Source organism: Schistocerca serialis, chromosome 6 (genome assembly GCF_023864345.2).
Source record: "Schistocerca serialis cubense isolate TAMUIC-IGC-003099 chromosome 6, iqSchSeri2.2, whole genome shotgun sequence".
Classification (NCBI taxonomy): domain Eukaryota; kingdom Metazoa; phylum Arthropoda; class Insecta; order Orthoptera; family Acrididae; genus Schistocerca; species Schistocerca serialis.
The window spans coordinates 171,148,500-171,167,134 of NC_064643.1; the positions used below are offsets into that span (position 1 = coordinate 171,148,500).

At 45.9% G+C, this 18,635-nt stretch overlaps 1 protein-coding gene across 1 annotated transcript in view; it reads right to left on the minus strand.

The window, feature by feature from the left end:
• LOC126484720 (proline-, glutamic acid- and leucine-rich protein 1-like) overlaps positions 1-18,635 on the minus strand; it is a 193,608-nt gene that overhangs the window by 164,862 nt on the left and 10,111 nt on the right. The window contains exon 4 of the mRNA XM_050108316.1: positions 6,860-7,200. Coding sequence (XP_049964273.1) covers positions 6,860-7,200 — 341 coding nt within the window. The remainder of the gene's footprint in view (positions 1-6,859; positions 7,201-18,635) is intronic.

An 18,635-nucleotide genomic window follows, 5' to 3' on the forward strand; every position in this document is an offset into this window, starting at 1 on the left:
TAGTAAAATATACAAACTAAGTAGTCCATGTGCAAGATATGCAACATCAAGGAGTATATGAACTCGGGAGCGCCGTGGTCCCGTGGTTAGCGTCAGTAGCTGCAGAACGAGAGATCCTTGGTTCAAGTCTTCCCTCGACTGAAAATTTTACTTTCTTTCTTTTCGCAAAGTTATGATCTGTCCGTTCGTTCACTGACGTCTCTGTCCACTGTAATAAGTTTAGTGTCTGTGTTTTGCGACCGCACCGCAAAACCGTGCGATTAGTAGACGAAATGGGAACCAATGGGAACCGAAAACATTTGATCGCAAGGTCATAGGTCAACCGATTCCTCCACAGGAAAACACATCTGATATATTCTATACGACACTGGTGACGGCATGTGCGTCACATGACAGGAATATGTTGTCGAGCCACCTAACGTGTACACTTAGCGAATGGGTAAAAAGATTCTTCTACCTTGCCCGATTTAGGTTTTCTTGTGGATGTGATAATCACTACCAAAAAAGTGATGAAAATATAAGAGTTTGTCACATAAATTGAAAATAAAAAATTAAACTTTTCACTCGAGGGAAGACTTGAACCAAGGATCTTTCATTCCGTAGCTGCTCTCGCTAACCACGGGACCACGGCACTCCTACACTACCATTGTCCTTGATATTGCCTATCATCGCATGGACTACTCAGTTTGTATATTTTACTAATTTTTTTTCATAGTTCCACACAACTTCTTCCTGTTCTCTCGATTGATCTGTGTTCAGTTTATCAAGGCCTATCCACTGTGCCAACTTATAACTAAATCTGAGGGGGGTGCGATGGGGAGGTTCCCTTGTGAGTAGCCTCGCAGTCTACGGCGCCTTGGCGCAGTTCGCGCGACTCCCCCAGTCGGAGCTTCGAGTCCTCCCTCGTGCATGGCGGTGTTTGATATCCGTAGCGTAGCTTAGTTTAAGTTAGATTAAGTAGTGTGTAAGTCTAGGGACCGATGACCTCAGCACTATGGTCCCATAGGAACTTACCACAAATTTCCAAAATTTCCGTGTGAGGAGGACACAAACAGCGAAATGAGCACGCCTATTTACGATCTGAAAAACTGCCAGTTCCTCCACGACAATGGCCAGTTCCTCCACGACAATGGTCGCCTCTCGAAATCGGGTGTCCATTTCTCTTATTTTTGGCTCCACCATCATGTTTAATTTTCCGAGATAAGGATATTGGAATAAAATTATGTTACGTATCTTCAGCACTTCGAAACACGTGTCTGGTATAACCCACTTTTCGAGAACTTCATTCTCCGGCGACACACTTCTCCCATCCAGCAATGCAATTTCCGTTTCGGTTTCCTATTGTTTCCGATGTTACGCCTTTAATTGAACGTAGCCGTCACACACGCGCCATATTCGCGCTGTCGTCGCACATACTGACAGGGGCAACTCCCCGTCCCAACCCCCTCAGAGTTAGGGGTATGGTGTCCCAGTGGACAGCTGGTCAAAAACTGAAGACCGATGAAGCATCAGTACAGGAAGAAGGTATACCGAACTGTGTTAAAAGAAGCAAAATCGAAACGGCGTCACAGTTATGTGGTCACGTTGTTCCACTGCGAAGCGGGAGTTCCGAGTTCTTATCTCGTTCGTGCCCCCCCCCCCCCCTTACTTAAAAAAAAAAAATTATGAATTGTCCGTTCGGTCATTGATATGTCTGTTCACTGTATTCAAATTTATGTCTGAGCCGTGGTGTAATGTCCGTTTGCAGCAGCGAGTTGTAAGGAAGGGACCTCCAGATAAACGTGCCTCCTAGTTGTTGTACACAAATACCACGTATTATGGCTCTTGCGTTCCGTTTAGGAAGTTTTGACTCTTGAATTCCTTTCTTGTAACATATTTCACACCCGTTTATCTGTTGTTTTTATTTCTGTGACAGGCCTATGCGAGATCTCGCCTGTTCTGATTATGCAACACATTTACTTGCGACGGTAACATATTCTAACCACATGACTCATATTCTATAACCAACGCATAGTATGACAACTGCGATGACTACAGCAGGAGAACAGACACATCAGTGACCGGACGGACAGTTCATAATTTTGCGAAGGAGAAGTGGACACGAGTTAGATTTGAACACGGACCTTCTCCGGCGCAGTAAGTACATAACCACGGTGCCGAGGTTGTTTAAACTCGCTCGAAATTGCACATCTTGTGCTTGGAACGATCACTCTTTCGATTTTGCTTTTTTTTAACAGTTCAGTGCACCTTCTTCCTGTCTTCATGCTCGATACTTTAGTTTTTGACGGACTGTCCCTCGAGCCACTTTACCACTAAATCTGTGGGTGATGCGTTCGGGAGTTTCCCTTGCGAGCAAGTAGCGACCAGCAGCGGACAGCGAAGGGTTTGCGACGCAAACAAGTGTTACACGCGCTCAGTGGATACCACAGCTGCAGGCAGAGCCACGTCACTGAGGGTCGGCGTAAACACGGCTGATGACTTGTTTTCGAATTTCCCGTTTCTTCCAGTTTGGTCCACATTATTTGGCCGACTGACCTCGTCATCGGCCTTAAGTACTCCAAGCAGCTGTGTGTGTGTGTGTGTGTGTGGGTGCTTCTTACTTACAACTGACAGTCGCTTGTCGTGCTTTATGAAGAGTGGAAAATGCTACGAATATATGGCTACTGAATAAATTACGCGGCCACCACTACAACACAAAGTAGTGAAAGAAAATAATAAGCAAATGTTTGTTATGTGTAAGTCCGCAGCTCGTGGTTTTGCGGTAGCGTCTTCGCTTCTCGCGCACGGGGTCCCAGCTTCGATTCCCGGCGGGGTCAGGGATTTTTCCTGCCTGGAGATGACTGGGTGTTGTTGTGTCGTCTTCATCCTGATCATTAATCCCCATTACGGTCGGAGGAAGGCAATGTCAAACCATCTCCGCTAGGACCTTCCCTAGTACGGCGGTGTCGGTCTCCAGCATCGTCCCCTACGCTCTTCGGAGTATGGGACCTCATCAATATACAGAGTGGTACATTGATAGTGACCGGGCAAAAAGTCTCACGAAACAAGCGTCAAACGAAAAAACTACGAAACTTGTCTAGCTTCAAGGGGGAAACCAGATGGCGCTATGGTTGGCCCGCTAGATGGCGCTGTCACAGGCCAATCGGATATCAACTGCGTTTTTTTTAAATAGGAACCCGCATTTTTATTTCATATTCGTGTAGTACCTAAAGAAATCTCAATGTTTTAGATGGACCACTTTTTTCTCTTTGTGATAGATGGCGCTGTAATAGTCGCAAACACATGGCTCACAGTTGGTAACAGGTAGGTTTTATAAATTAAAATACAGAACGTAGGTACGTTTGAAAATTTTATTTCGGTTGTTCCAATGTGACACATGTACCTTTGTGAACTTATCATTTCTGAGAACGCATGCTGTTACAGCGTGATTACCTGTAAATACCACATCAATGCAATAAATGCTCAAAATGATGTCCGCCAACCTCAATGCATTTGACAATACGTGTAACGACATTCCTCTCAACAGCGAGTAGTTCGCCTTCCGCAATGTTCGCACATGCATTGACAATGCGCTGATGCACGTTGTCAGGCGTTGTCGGTGGATCACGATAGAAAATATCCTTCAACTTTCCCCACAGAGAGAAATCCAGGGACGTCAGATCCGGTGAACGTGCGGGCCATGGTATGGTGCTTCGACGACCAATCCACCTGTCATGAAATATGCTGTTCAATACCGCTTCAAACGCACGCGAGCTATGTGTCGGACATCCATCATGTTGGAAGTACATCGCCATTCTGTCATGCAGTCAAACATCTTGTATTAAGATCGGTGGAACATTACGTAGGAAATCAGCATACATTGCACCATTTAGATTGCCATCGATAAAATGGGGGACAATTATCCTTCCTCCCATAATGCCGCACCATACATTAACCCGCCAAGGTCGCTGATGTTCCACTTGTCGCAGCCATCGTGGATTTTCCTTTGCCCAATAGTGCATATTATGCCGGTTTACGTTACCGCTGTTGGTGAATGACGCTTCGTCGCTAAATAGAACGCGAGCAAAAAACCTGTCATCGTCCCGTAATTTCTCTTGTGCCCAGTGTCAGAACTGTACACGACATTCAAAGTCGTCGCCATACAATTTCTGGTGCATAAAAATATGTTATGGGGGCAATCCATGTTGATGAAGCATTCTCAACACCGACGTTTTTAAGATTCCCGATTCTCGCGCAATTTGTCCGCTACTGATGTGCGGATTAGCCGCAACAGCAGCTAAAACACCTACTTGGGATAATCATTTGTTGCAGGTCGTGGTTGGCGTTTCACATGTGGCTGAACTCTTCCTGTTTCCTTAAATAACGTAACTATCCGGCGAAGGGTCCGGACACTTGGATGATGTCGTCCAGGATACCGAGCAGCATACATAGCACACGCCCTTTGGGCATTTTGATCACAATAGCCATACATCAATACGATATCGACCTTTTCCGCAATTGGTAAACGGTCCATTTTAACACGGGTAATGTATCACGAAGCAAATACCGTCCGCAGTGGCGGAATGTTGCTTGATACCACGTACTTATACGTTTGTGACTAATTCAACGCCATCTATCACAAAGCGAAAAATGTGGTCCAACTAAAACATTCACATTTCTTTACGTACTACACGAATATGTAATAAAAAATGGGGGTTCCTATTTATTAAAAAAAGGGCAGTTGATATCCGTTTGACCTATGCCAGCGCCATCGAGAGGGCCAACCATAGCGCCATCTGGTTTCCCCCTTCAAGCTAGACGATTTTCGTTCTTTGTAGTTTTTTCGTTTGACGCTTATTTCGTGAGATATTTGGCCCGGTCACAATCAATGGATCACCCTGTATATAATTTTAGTTTTTCTTCGTTATTCTCAAAAAACGCTTTAGTCAAAATACTGACGATCTCTACCGCGGTGACAAAAGTCACGGGATACCTACTAATATAGTCTCCGACCTTCCGCAGTGCAGCAGCTGGACATGACATGGATTCAACTAGTCGTTGGAAGTCCCCTGCAGAAATGTTGAGCCATACCTGCCTCTACAGCCGTCCATAATTGCGGAAGTGTTGCGGGTGCGAGATCCTGTCCACGAACTGACGTCTCGATTAGGTCCAATAAATGTTCGATGGGATTCATATCGGGTGATCTGGTTGGTCAAACCATTCGCTCGAATTGCCTAGAAAGTTCTTCAGACGAATCGCGAACAATTGTGCAGCAATTACATGGCGCACTGTCATCCATAACCACAAGAAGTCCATGAATGGCTGAAAATGGTCTCGGAGTAGCGGAAACATAACCATTTCCAGTCAATGATCGGGTCAGTTGGAGCAGAGGATCAAGTCTATTCCATGTAAACACAGCCCACACCATTATGGAGGCACTACCATATTGCACAGTGCCTTGTTGACAATCTGCCCTCGGTCATACTGACAAGGGAACCTCCTCATCACACACCCCTCAGATTTAGTTATAAGTTGGCACAGGGATAGGCCTTGAAAAACTGAACACAGATCAATCGAGAAAACAGGAAGAAGTTGTGTGGAACTATGAAAAAAATAAGCAAAATATACAAACTGAGTAGTCCATGTGCAACGTAAGCAACATCAAGGCGAGAATGAGCTTATGAGTGCAGTGGTCCCGTGGTTAGCGTGAGCAGCTGCGGGACGAGAGGTCCTTGGTTCAAGCCTTCTCTCGAGTGAAAAATTTAATTTTTTATTTTCAGACAACTGTCAAAGTTCAGACACTCACGCATAATCAACTTCGCTCTCCAAAATTCCAGGACATGTTCACATTTGCTTGGACATATGCAGGATTTGACGCTCTACACACGGAAACATTTGAAAACGTAAAAAACATATGTTTTGACAGAGCACAGGGAAAACTGTGCGACTGTGAAACTGTTGCATTCACTTGTTGCAGTTTATGTGACAAACTCCTATGTTTTCATCACTTTTTTGGGTGTGGTTATCACATCCACAAGAAAACCTAAATCGGGCAAGGTAGAAGAATCTTTTTACCCATTCGCCAAGTGTGCAAGTGAGGTGGGTCGACAACATATTCCTGTCATGTGACGCACATGCCGTCACCAGTGTCGTATAGAATATATCAGACGTGTTTTCCTGTGGAGGAATCGGTTGACCTATGACCTTGCGATCAAATGTTTTCGGTTCCTATTGGAGAGGCACGTCCTTTCGTCTACTAATCGCACGGTTTTGCGGTGCGGTCGCAAAACACAGACACTAAACTTATTACAGTGAACAGAGACGTAAATGAATGAACGGACAGATCGTAACTTTGCGAAAATAAAGCAAAATTTTCATTCGAGGAAAGACGTGAGCCAAGGACCTCTCGCTCCGCAGCTGCTCACTCTATCCACGGGACCACGGCGCTCGTCAGCTGGCATGGTCCTTGATGTTGCATATCTTGCACATAGACTACTCAGTTTGTATATTTTGCTTATTTATTTCATAGTTCCACACAACTTCTTCCTGTGTTCTCGATTGATCTGTGTTCAGTGTTTCACGGCCTATCCCTGTGCCAACTTTAAATCTGAGAGGGTGCGATGGGGAGGTTCCCTTGTGAGATGGATCACGCGTGTTGACCTTTCTACACACGGACAGCACGCTCACTGATATTACAAGTACCGTGCGTGTGACTGACTAGGAGTCGTTCGCCGTTAAGTGACGCTACTGTAGCCTGGATGGGTTTGTATCGATAGTAGGTCGGTAGTCATAATGCTCTGGCTGATCAGAGTATGCAGCCAGTGCGTAAGCAGGTGAAGCCGCAGCCAGAGAGCTAGTGCAGAAATGTAAAGGTACGCACCTGTTCTCGTCCTCCTCCCCGATGGGGTCGAGGTGTGAGGCCAGCCCCCAGTGGTAGGGGAAGAAGGCCTCGCAGCCCACCACGGCCGTCACGCCGAACTCGGGGATGAGGTCCTCCTCCTCCTCCTCTTCTTCTTCCTCCTCCTCCTCTTCGTCTTCCTCGTCCTCGTCCCCCTCCTGTCGCACGCCTCGGTCTCGTTCCTCCGCGTCCAGCCCTACACTGACTTCTCCGTCTACCTGCGGCCCTCTGCTCTCGTCAACCTCGTCCTCTGCGACGCCGCCGGCGGTGCCGAACACGAGGCTGTCCAGCCGGTTGACGGGCCCGGCTGCCGCCTCCGAGGGCTGCGGCGGGGGCGGCGGAGGCGGCGGGGGCGGAGGCCGCTTCTTGCGGGAGCGCGGCTTGGGCGGCAGCGCCGGCGCCACGGCCTCCGAGGACGCCTCGCACGCCTCCTGCACAGGGGGCGGCGTCAGCCTGCTTCAGCGCTCACAACGGCACCTCACCCATGGACCCTCTCCCAGTTCAAAAATGGCTCTGAGCACTATGGGACTCAACATCTGACGTCATCAGTCCACTAGAACTTAGAACTACTTAAACCTAATTAACCTAAGGACATCACACACATCCATGCCCGAGGCAGGATTCGAGCCTGCGACCATAGCGGTCGCGCGTGAGCCGTGTATCGACTCGTGCTACACCTTGTGTTTAAATTCCATTGGTTTTCCTTTTCTTCCCCTGACATGTTTGTTTGATATGTTGTCTGTCATTAAGTGGTTGCTTTGGTTGTCTTTTCCCTCTGCTATCAATATCTGCGTTTTTGCTGCCGAGAAACTGCTGTGGAGGAAGTGAGATCTTTGAGTGGTGGTAACCTCGTGTGATGGCGCTCAGAGAGTGTGGTGGACACGGGAGGGCAAAGTGGCTCGCCAGCGCGGACCAGGCGTGGTCGGTTGTACCGAGTCGCCACTTGATGTATGTCGGTTGTGTGTAACGAGCGGATCGAGTTGACGGAAGAGCTCCCCGCGGGTTGGTTGTATACAGAATCGCCCCACGAGTAGTTGCTGTTCATTTCACCTTGGTGGGACGTTGACAAGCTTCTTTAAGTCCTCCGTTTCAACACTGGAGTTTAAAAAGGAGACACCTAACATGAAGGAGCGGTCACTACCCGTCAACGTTGCAGAGAAGACGTGAACTCCGGTGACAGAACGTGTTGTCGCGTGACCGTGGAGTGTTAGGTACACTGGCGACGCGTGCGTGGTCGGATGTGTGGATCCTTGTCATCGGAGGTCGTGTACTGCCTGTTCGAGCATAATTGCAAGTTAAGTTATTGGAAGGTCTAATCATTAAGTAATAAGTTTGTATAACCAGTGCCTCTTCTGCCTTGTGGCCTCCGGCGACCGGGTTTCCTGTCCCCAGCACCGGTGTAATTGAAGACAGTGATCTTTCCTCCTCCTCTCGTTACTGCCCGATGGGAGGTGTAGTATTGGCAGTTTGTTTCGCTATTCTGTCGTGTGTCATGAGTAAATTCATGCTTCTCGTTGGTTGATCATGTGGTCGCTCATTCAGGACTGTGTGGTGTAATGTTTCCTTGCACGAGGTTAGCTCTAATTCTGTCTGCAAGTTAAGCCGTCTTATAACAAGTTTTCGATGGCTAAAAGTCGGTGCAGTGACCAGCCTGAGACTGGCAATTATGTTTACGGACGTATTTAAATTGGGCAGTATTCTGCCTAGCCTGAGCATCCCTGAGTGGGTGATTTGTGGCCGCCTTACACGGGTCCGTCATATCTGTTATGTTCTAATGATATTCCAGGACACTTTTGTTTAAAAACTTTCTTAAATTCCTCCATTCCTTTATTGCCATTAATCGTATGTTTGCTGACACCTTTGATTTTTTTTAATGGCGGTGTTGGTAGCTTCACTACCTCACCGTACTTTATTAACAAAGTTCTGTATTTACTTTAGTAGCCTTTATACTAATGTTCTTTAAATTTTTTAAACTGTTGTATTGCTATAAATTACTTGATTGCCGTTAGCGGCGTGTTTTGAAAGGCTGTTATTGCCGTATTGTTAGTTTCTGTAAGATATGAATAAAACATTTGTGTGTGAAAATCTCAACTCGACAGTAAACTACTAGAAATTTGGCCCCGTTCCCCAACTTGTGGTGTGGCTTGTAGTAACCGTAACCACTGTGTGTGTCAGCGCGTTTCCAGACTGAAGCGCCTAGTACCGCTCGGCCAAACCGGCCGAATCTTCCAGTTCCTTAGCGCTTGTAGGATACGTGGTCAGATTCCAGGCATCTGTTTTCTAAAGCAGTACGACGCAATACGTGAAAAAATCGACTTCGAAGACCTAAAGATTTCCAAACACCTATAAGTACAATTTATTTCAGGTTTTTGAGCACAGCTTCCGGACTGTAACTTTTTTTCCACCTAAAGCGAAGAACCTGATGTATTTCATGTCTTTCTTAAAATACATCATAGTCGCCGTTGACTGTATAAAATATTTATTGTTACTATTGCAATTTCGGCCTTATGGCCATTTTCATGTAACACTGCAAAAGTTACATTCTGTCAGAATATAAAACTATCTGACATGAGTACATATCGTCGTCAAAATGCAGTCTTTTGACTCCAAACGACAACATGTACTCATGTCAGATAGTTTTATATTCTGACAGAATGTAACTTTTGCAGTGTTACTTGAAAATGGCCATAAGGCCGAAATTGCAATAGTAACAATAAATATTTTATACAGTCAACGGCGACTATGATGTCTTTTAAGAAACATTATATGACTGTGAATCCCAACCATGAGAAGTTAATATTTCATGTCTAATTATTAACGAAAATTGGGACAATAGTACACATCTCCAACAAATTTGAACAACTCTTGTATATCACGAAAAAAAGTATCAGATGTTCAACTTCTTGTAACAGAAACGAAATTCCTACTTTGAGAAAAAACATATACACTGTGGCAGTTGTTGTAATTTCACTATTCTACAACAAAATGCCGTTCAAATACTATACTAACATTTAAGAGAGAAAATCTTCACCAAGAACTTAAAATCAATTACACTGTTTAAAAAGCACTTTATCTTGTTCATACAAAATGCAGACTGCTATTTTTTCTTTTGAAGCGTATTTATCCGTTTTTTAATTAATTAAATTTTGTTCTTAACATAAATAATTTCAAAGGTGTGTTGGTGAAGATTAAAATTTGCGTGAAATTTAGTACAATTTTTTACTTTATTGTATTTCAGCACAATATATGATTTTTGATTAAGAAAAAAATAAAAAATGAATTAGCCGAGTGTTTAGAGTACAAGCCTTGTAATTTTGAAGTCACTAGTTTGTAAGACATTAGTATAAAATTTTATTTTTTACTTTTATATGATTTCCATATTTATAATCAAAGTGGGATGTTAACTAACAAATACTGAATCATAATACACTTCTGGAAATGGAAAAAAGAACACATTGACACCGGTGTGTCAGACCCACCATACTTGCTCCGGACACTGCGAGAGGGCTGTACAAGCAATGATCACACGCACGCCACAGCGGACACACCAGGAACCGCGGTGTTGGCCGTCGAATGGCGCTAGCTGCGCAGCATTTGTGCACCGCCGCCGTCAGTGTCAGCCAGTTTGCCGTGGCATACGGAGCTCCATCGCAGTCTTTAACACTGGTAGCATGCCGCGACAGCGTGGACGTGAACCGTATGTGCAGTTGACGGACTTTGAGCGAGGGCGTATAGTGGGCATGCGGGAGGCCGGGTGGACGTACCGCCGAATTGCTCAACACGTGGGGCGTGAGGTCTCCACAGTACATCGATGTTGTCGCCAGTGGTCGGCGGAAGGTGCACGTGCCCGTCGACCTGGGACCGGACCGCAGCGACGCACGGATGCACGCCAAGACCGTAGGATCCTACGCAGTGCCGTAGGGGACCGCACCGCCACTTCCCAGCAAATTAGGGACACTGTTGCTCCTGGGGTATCGGCGAGGACCATTCGCAACCGTCTTCATGAAGCTGGGCTACGGTCCCGCACACCGTTAGGCCGTCTTCCGCTCACGCCCCAACATCGTGCAGCCCGCCTCCAGTGGTGTCGCGACAGGCGTGAATGGAGGGACGAATGGAGACGTGTCGTCTTCAGCGATGAGAGTCGCTTCTGCCTTGGTGCCAATGATGGTCGTATGCGTGTTTGGCGCCGTGCAGGTGAGCGCCACAATCAGGACTGCATACGACCGAGGCACACAGGGCCAACACCCGGCATCATGGTGTGGGGGGCGATCTCCTACACTGGCCGTACACCACTGGTGATCGTCGAGGGGACACTGAATAGTGCACGGTACATCCAAACCGTCATCGAACCCATCGTTCTACCATTCCTAGACCGGCAAGGGAACTTGCTGTTCCAACAGGACAATGCACGTCCGCATGTATCCCGTGCCACCCAACGTGCTCTAGAAGGTGTAAGTCAACTGCCCTGGCCAGCAAGATCTCCGGATCTGTCCCCCATTGAGCATGTTTGGGACTGGATGAAGCGTCGTCTCACGCGGTCTGCACGTCCAGCACGAACGCTGGCCCAACTGAGGCGCCAGGTGGAAATGGCATGGCAAGCCGTTCCACAGGACTACATCCACCATCTCTACGATCGTCTCCATGGGAGAATAGCAGCCTGCATTGCTGCGAAAGGCGGATATACACTGTACTAGTGCCGACATTGTGCATGCTCTGTTGCCTGTGTCTATGTGCCTGTGGTTCTGTCAGTGTTATCATGTGATGTATCTGACCCCAGGAATGTGTCAATAAAGTTTCCCCTTCCTGGGACAATGAATTCACGGTGTTCTTATTTCAATTTCCAGGTGTGTATTTAATATAATACCATACCATATTTAATTATTTATCATTTGAAAATTCGAGAATTCACAGTAAGTTAAAATGTAGCATAAAACTGTGAAACACCATACACAAAATAATATAGTTTTTTTTCCTAGAGACTGAACTGTACTAATTCTCATTTAATAATAAGGAATCCGCATTTCTGCATCAAATTTAATTACTTTCATGTGATAAGTAATTATCAAAAATGTGATTTAGTATTTGTTAATTGGCACTTCCATTACATAATAAATATAGCATTTAAGAAAAAGTTACTACCAATAAGACATGATCGAGCAACTTCGCAATCACAAGATTTTTTTTCCTTTTGATATTTGCGTACTGTTTCAGGAAACTGACGTTAGATACCGTAAGTATGAAAAAATCTAAGAGCCGTCTTGTTAGTTGACTCCCTTTAATGACGAGAGACTCCAGCTATGATTCATTTCTTTAAAAATCTTACACGAATATATCTAGCAGTAAAACATACCAACACAAGGGGCCATAATAGACAGAATGCACTTATGTAGGGTTGTTTTGGGGGAAAAGACCACACTGCGAGGTCATCCGTCTCATCGGTTTAGGAAAGGACGGGGAAGGAAGTCGGCCGTGCCCTTTCAAAGGAACCATCCCGGCATTTGCCTGGAGTGATTTAGGGAAATCATGGAAAACCTAAATCAGGATGGCCGGACGCGGGATTGAACCGTCGTCCTCCCGAATGCGAGGCACTTACGTAGATGGTGCTGGATCTACCTGATGCTGACAAATGATGAGTTGCTACCGGTAGAGGCAGGTACAAATACAGATTTTGCAGGAGGGTTGTAAAGGGAGTTGGGTATGGATGTGGCTGTGGGTGGATATTTCCAATTAGAAGTGACTGCTTGGGTGTATATGGACAACGTGAAGGTATTTAGCTAGTGGAAAACGTTTCTGGATGAGGAACGAGGAGTCGGTTAATGTCTCCTCCAGCTAGGACGTGGAGAGGGTGGAGGTCAAGAGAAAGAGCTGTATGTACTCGTGAATAACGTCGTAACTGCAGGCAGCATCAGTGAGTAATGGGAACACGAGTCGCTTTGCTAACGGCATATGCGGAATGTACTGGCCTTCCAGAGATATCCTAACCTGTAAGAAATATCGGCGTATTCGTACTGAAAATAAATATCAGCTGATTCAGTCGTCTTGGACTTCTGTGTATCTATAAACAGTGTACAAATACAGGGTGACAATAATTGAACTATATGAAATAAAATCGTAAAATCGTCATAACTTCTAAACGGTTTGTGTTAGGACGTTCAAATCTCACGGCTGGCCGCGGGGTACGATGGGAATTAGTGTGGTTTGGTTTGGCGACGAAGCCGACATTCATTTGAATGCGTTCGTCAATAACCAAAACTGGCGCATTTCGCGGACGAGAAGTCTCTTCACCCTCAACGGGTGACTGTGTGGTGTGCGATGTACAGTCACGTAATAATCGGTGCGATATTGCTGGCTGGCACGTGACTACCGAACGGCAAGTGAAGCTTTTGGACGATTGCTTCATCCCCACTATCCAAAGTGGCCCTGATTTCGACAAGATGTGGTTCATGTACAACTGTTTGTGGTTCATGGCGTTTTTTTTTTTTTTCCTAGGGAAACTCGACGAATTTGGAGGGGAGTGGGAACTTATTTAGCAGTTGGATGCGTGCAGGAAAGGACAGGGAGAAACGCTACATAGTTGGAAGTGTGGCTTTGAATAATTTCCAGGGACGTACAAACAACGTTGACAAAGGGCCGAACAGAACACGCTGCAAAAATAATTCGCTTTACTGATAATGGCTGTTCACAAGTGGTACACATCCTCAGAATTACGGTGTGTTCTGAACACAGTGTCTTCTGTTCTACGATTGTGACACTCATTGGGTACGACACTTAAAAACCTACGTTTAATTTTAATTCGTACATATTTGTTTTGCATTTCGTCTCATATGTTCCATTTCCAATTGCGTCGGTATAAACTTACTAAGAATGAGCATATGGAACCAGTCATAGCTCCGACCTTGCTGGGCAGGTAAGACATGTGGAAAGGACGGACGTAGGCGAGCAGGACGACAGGCAGTTACGAGGTGGAGAAGCTGATAGGCAGGCAAGCAGGCAGCTACGTAGGGACTTTAGAAAATGATTTACACATTTCGTGCCACCACGCGACAAGTGTGGCGCGTTGTCGGAAGAGACTAGACGTTTCGGGTTTCCTGCTGAGCCGTGGCTGGCTCATGCTGTGTGTTCTATTAAACCTTGGTTGCTATGCTGTATTTAGTCTTCCGCGGTTGTCGCGATTATGCTGTTATCCTCCCTTTCCGCGGGTGGCAGCAGCGGTATGTATCGATATTCGCAACTTGGACTATCTTTGGCCTGGCGCTTATAGTTTCCGGCTGGGCTGTGTGCGGGCAGTAGGTCGGTTGGCGTGCAAGGAAATCTCCGCGGTAGCGTGGTATGGCCGGGCCTGCTGGCGGCCTCTATGCGGTGTCGGAGTTTGGGGTGCTGTTCCCATTGCTACGAGGTTCGTGGCTCACCGATCCTGGACATGAAAGTTGAGTTTTGACTTAATCTACCAGCAAGTCACGACTGTTCATAATGTGTCGTTTGGAGTTCGTTGTCGGCTGTTGGGATATTCCCGGCCGGCCGAAGTGGCCGTGCGGTTAAAGGCGCTGCAGCCTGGAACCGCAAGACCGCTACGGTCGCAGGTTCGAATCCTGCCTCGGGCATGGATGTTTGTGATGTCCTTAGGTTAGTTAGGTTTAACTAGTTCTAAGTTCTAGGGGACTAATGACCTCAGCAGTTGAGTCCCATAGTGCTCAGAGCCATTTGAACCATTTGATATTCCCGTGAGCAACAACGTGTGTTTTCAAGTTGGCAAACGTTAGTCACCCTCCGGTGGAGTTTAACTGTACTTGGTTATTTCAATTGAAGTACACCAGCGGAATCTTCTGCCTTGTGGCTGTTAACGTTCCGATTACCTGCCCTGGAAGTTGACGTAAATTCAGGCAGTGTATTTTCTTCATCTTGTCGTCGCTGTCCAGGTGTGTAGTTTGACAGCTCAATGTATAATTGGTTGTCGGCGCCAATACCTTCCACGTTGTGTGTTGGTCGGGTGAAGCGGAGGTTATCTTGTCGGTGGGTCCGTTGACTGTCTGTCGGTTGGGTTGTCGTCGGATCGACAATGATTGGGCCGACTGCCTGTCTCACCTAAGCGGGCGTTAGTGTTTCAATTCCATGCCGACCCTCGGAAACTTCTGAGTGCCCTTGGGTGTACTGCCTTTTCTTGTTTGTTCTTGATTTTTGTACTTGTGTGGCTTCTCGCCGATTTTAGATTAAGGTTGTTTTGGCCTTAAGACGTCAGATGTTTTGAGGCCTTCAGTTTAATTTAAGAACTGTTTTACGTAAACCCTTTGACATTTTTAAAATTAATGTTATTGAGTCTTAAGTGTTGGGCCTTCAGTCGATTTTGAATTTAAGTTGTAGCTCTTAAAGTGTCAGATTCTTTGGGCCTTCAGCCTAATTAAGGAACTGTTTTATGATAAGGCCTTGCCTTTTAAATTTCTGATTTTGGTTGAGCTTTAAGTTATTGGCTTTCAGCCGGTTTTAAATGAAAGGGGTCTTGCCCTTAAGGCATGAGATTGTACGGTGCATTCAGCCGCTAATTCAGTTCCAAAACTAAAGCTGGTATTTTTTTTTTAATTTCTTGGCTCTTGTAATGTTTGATCAAATAAAACGTTGTATGTTCGAGTGTAACTGACAGCCGCTTACGTTGGCCACTTTCCACAATTTAAACTACGTGTCCTATCCTGTCCTGTCCAGCGGGTTTAGCAGGGCGTCTCACCTGCAGGCACAGTACTGCTCCGGGACGGTTGAAAGATGCATCACTGTGCAGGAGTAATATTGCGATGCAACCGGAGGCCTACTCGACATGAAGCACGCGAGACGGTAGGAAAAAACGTGTGGGAAAAACGTGTAAACTCGCCGTGAAATTCTGCCGCAGTGTGGACCGTATGCAAGGTGGCGTCCAGCTGTAGTGAAACGGTGCTGACAAGAAGAGGGCGATGCTCTTCCGTTATACAATACAGATATTGCACGATGCAGTTTCCATACATTCGGTAAGTTAAAAGAACAGCTGGGGGATATTTTTCAACGGCGGGGACGTTCGCACAGCGATTCTACAACGGCTCTTTGACCGAGGAGCGGATTTCCATCATCGAGGAACTGAACGATTGGTACAACGTTCCGAAAGTTGTTCACAGAGACTATGTAGAAAAGCAGAGTCACTTCGACGTGCAGTGCAGCATTCAATAAAAATTACTTGGTTTGCCACAATAATGTGTAATTTAGTTTTTGAAGTCCTCTCGTATTTGATAGTCAAGGAGACAGATGAGAAGGTAGTCTGATGGACTAGTAGTTACGTAAGCATGTGGGCAGGTATGTGGTTAGGCCATCAGTCTAAACACCTCCATTCACAGGAAGACTTATCCGCAGGACTGGTCCACAGACTCGCCCAGTCACGTGTAGTCACTGGCGATGTCTAACTGTGTCTACCTACCACCCACACAGTCGCATGGTGACAGTGTTCTGGTGCAGTGCGGCTCTGCAAGGGGAAGTATGTGGTGGTCCACCGGCGGAACTGACTGTAGACTGGAGACTCGTCCACAGACCCACCACCCACACTCACGGACCGAGAGAGACCGGTCTCTGGTGGAACGGTGAGCAGACTGGTAATTAGGCAGGCAGGTACACTTGTGTCCGAGATTAAAGCACCAAATCACTATTCCGCTGTCACGATATAATCATCAAAACTCCCGATATAATCATACAAACGATATAATTAAGCAAATTCACGATATAATCATAAAAACTGTCAACAGATGTCGTTAGAATCGTGTTCCCCGTGGAGAGCGGCATTTCTATGAATGGACAACCACGCCAGTTGTTACTGTGTAAAGTCAAGCACCGGCACTCCAGTCGCACGCTCACCGACTCCGCTCCAGGGCGACAACGCGACAGCAGCGGCCCTTACGTGAAGAGGACATAAGCGCCGCGACCTACTGTTGACGCCCCAGTTGAATAGTAGCTTCAAGGCTAGACAGCTCACTTATACTCTATATGGAGCACAGGCTTGGAATTCTTTCCACTGAAGAAAATTGCTTTATTTTGTATGTCGCCCTTTGCTTGCGACACGTCTGTGTATCTTTTCATTTTGTAGTAAAACTCAAAAATTTGAATTTTTTGTCTAGCGACCCGAGTACGCATTGCTAGACTCCACATAATTGACGTCACAGGTTGAGAAGCAGGTAGATAGACAAGAAGGCAGAGGAGGTAGACTCGTAGGTGCCTCCCCGACCCAGATGGTGTTCAGTCTCGGTCGGTCCATTATGGCCTGGGGGACATCGTCTGGTACGTATTTCTTGATTCAAAAAACTTTAGCAACAGCCATATGTTTATTTTATATATCAAATGCTACCACTTTCAATACCGAGTTGCCGAAACTGGTAGCATTTGGGATATACGAGGGTTGGAACTTTAATAGTGGCAACTATTTATTTGCAGCTCGTACAAAATAGATACGTGTTTCAAAGTTTTACTGTCCTTGAAAGTAGTCACCAACATTGTGGATAACCCGTTGGCAGCGATGTGGAAGTCGTAGGATACTCTTAGCAGTGCCAGTTGTGTTGACAGTTTGAGTGACGAAGTCTATTGCCAGACGAATTTGTAGCAGTTCTGAAGCGAATGCCGAGAAGTGTTTCCTTCAGTTTAGAAATCGAGTTGAACTTACGAGAGCTTAAGTCAGGAGAGTGCAGTAGGTGGTATAGCACTTAGGAGCCCCATCAGTCAAACAAATCACTAACAGCTTCCACTGTACGTGCTTGAGCATTGTCCTGTAAAATGATGGTCACGTCCTACAGAAAGTGTCAACACTTCTGTCTCTTTGCTGTTAATTTATGGAACACAACCTACGACCAGCTTAGAGACAGAAGTGATGACACTTTCTGCTGGACCTGATCATCATTTTGCAGGACAATGCTCAAGCACGTACAGTGCAAGCTGTTACTGACTTGTTTGACTGATGGGGCTGCTAAGTGCTATACCATCTATTGCAGTCTACTGACTCAAGCTCTCGTGAGTTCTACTCGATTTCTAAACCGAAGGAAGCACTTCACGGCATTCGCTTCAGAACTGCTACAAATTCGTCGGGCAGTAGACCGCGCCGCTCGAACTGTCAACACGACTGGCACTGCTAAGAGTATCCTACGACTTCCACATCGCTGGCAATGGGTTATAGACAATGCTGATGACTACTTTGAAAGTCAGTAAGACTTTGAAACTCCTATCTATTTTGTACGAGCTGTAAATAAATTCAACCAGTGAGGGGACAACCGTTTTTGCACAGCCATTCAGTGTTTTGTGCAGCTGTGTTTAATTTTACTTTGGATAACCTTGAAGCATACTATCATGGAAACGGTTGGGGGACCGTAGCTATTGTACGGTATCCAGGAGACAAAGTTTCCAGTGTTGGAGGTTTGTAGAGCTTTAATGAAAGAGACATAATTGCTTATTGCACCTTTCAAATATCTGAAATTTTCGATAGAACAAGGGCAAAGTCTTGTTTCATGTCTTCGATGCCGTTGGTTCTTCGCACAAGGAACCATCGCGAAATAAGTGAGCGTGAGTCTGCCTGTTTTTTTTATTAAAGGTGGAGCTAATTGTGCAAAAATTAAAGAAGTGAGTGATCTCACTCGTTACTACAGAAATCAAATAAATTTTTCTTTTCCTTTCCTTATCCCTCCCGTCATTAAAAAAAAAAACAAACATTGATTCACTTATGTACTCTGTCGCGCGCTGCGTCACGCGTGAGGTACAGCGTGACCTTGAG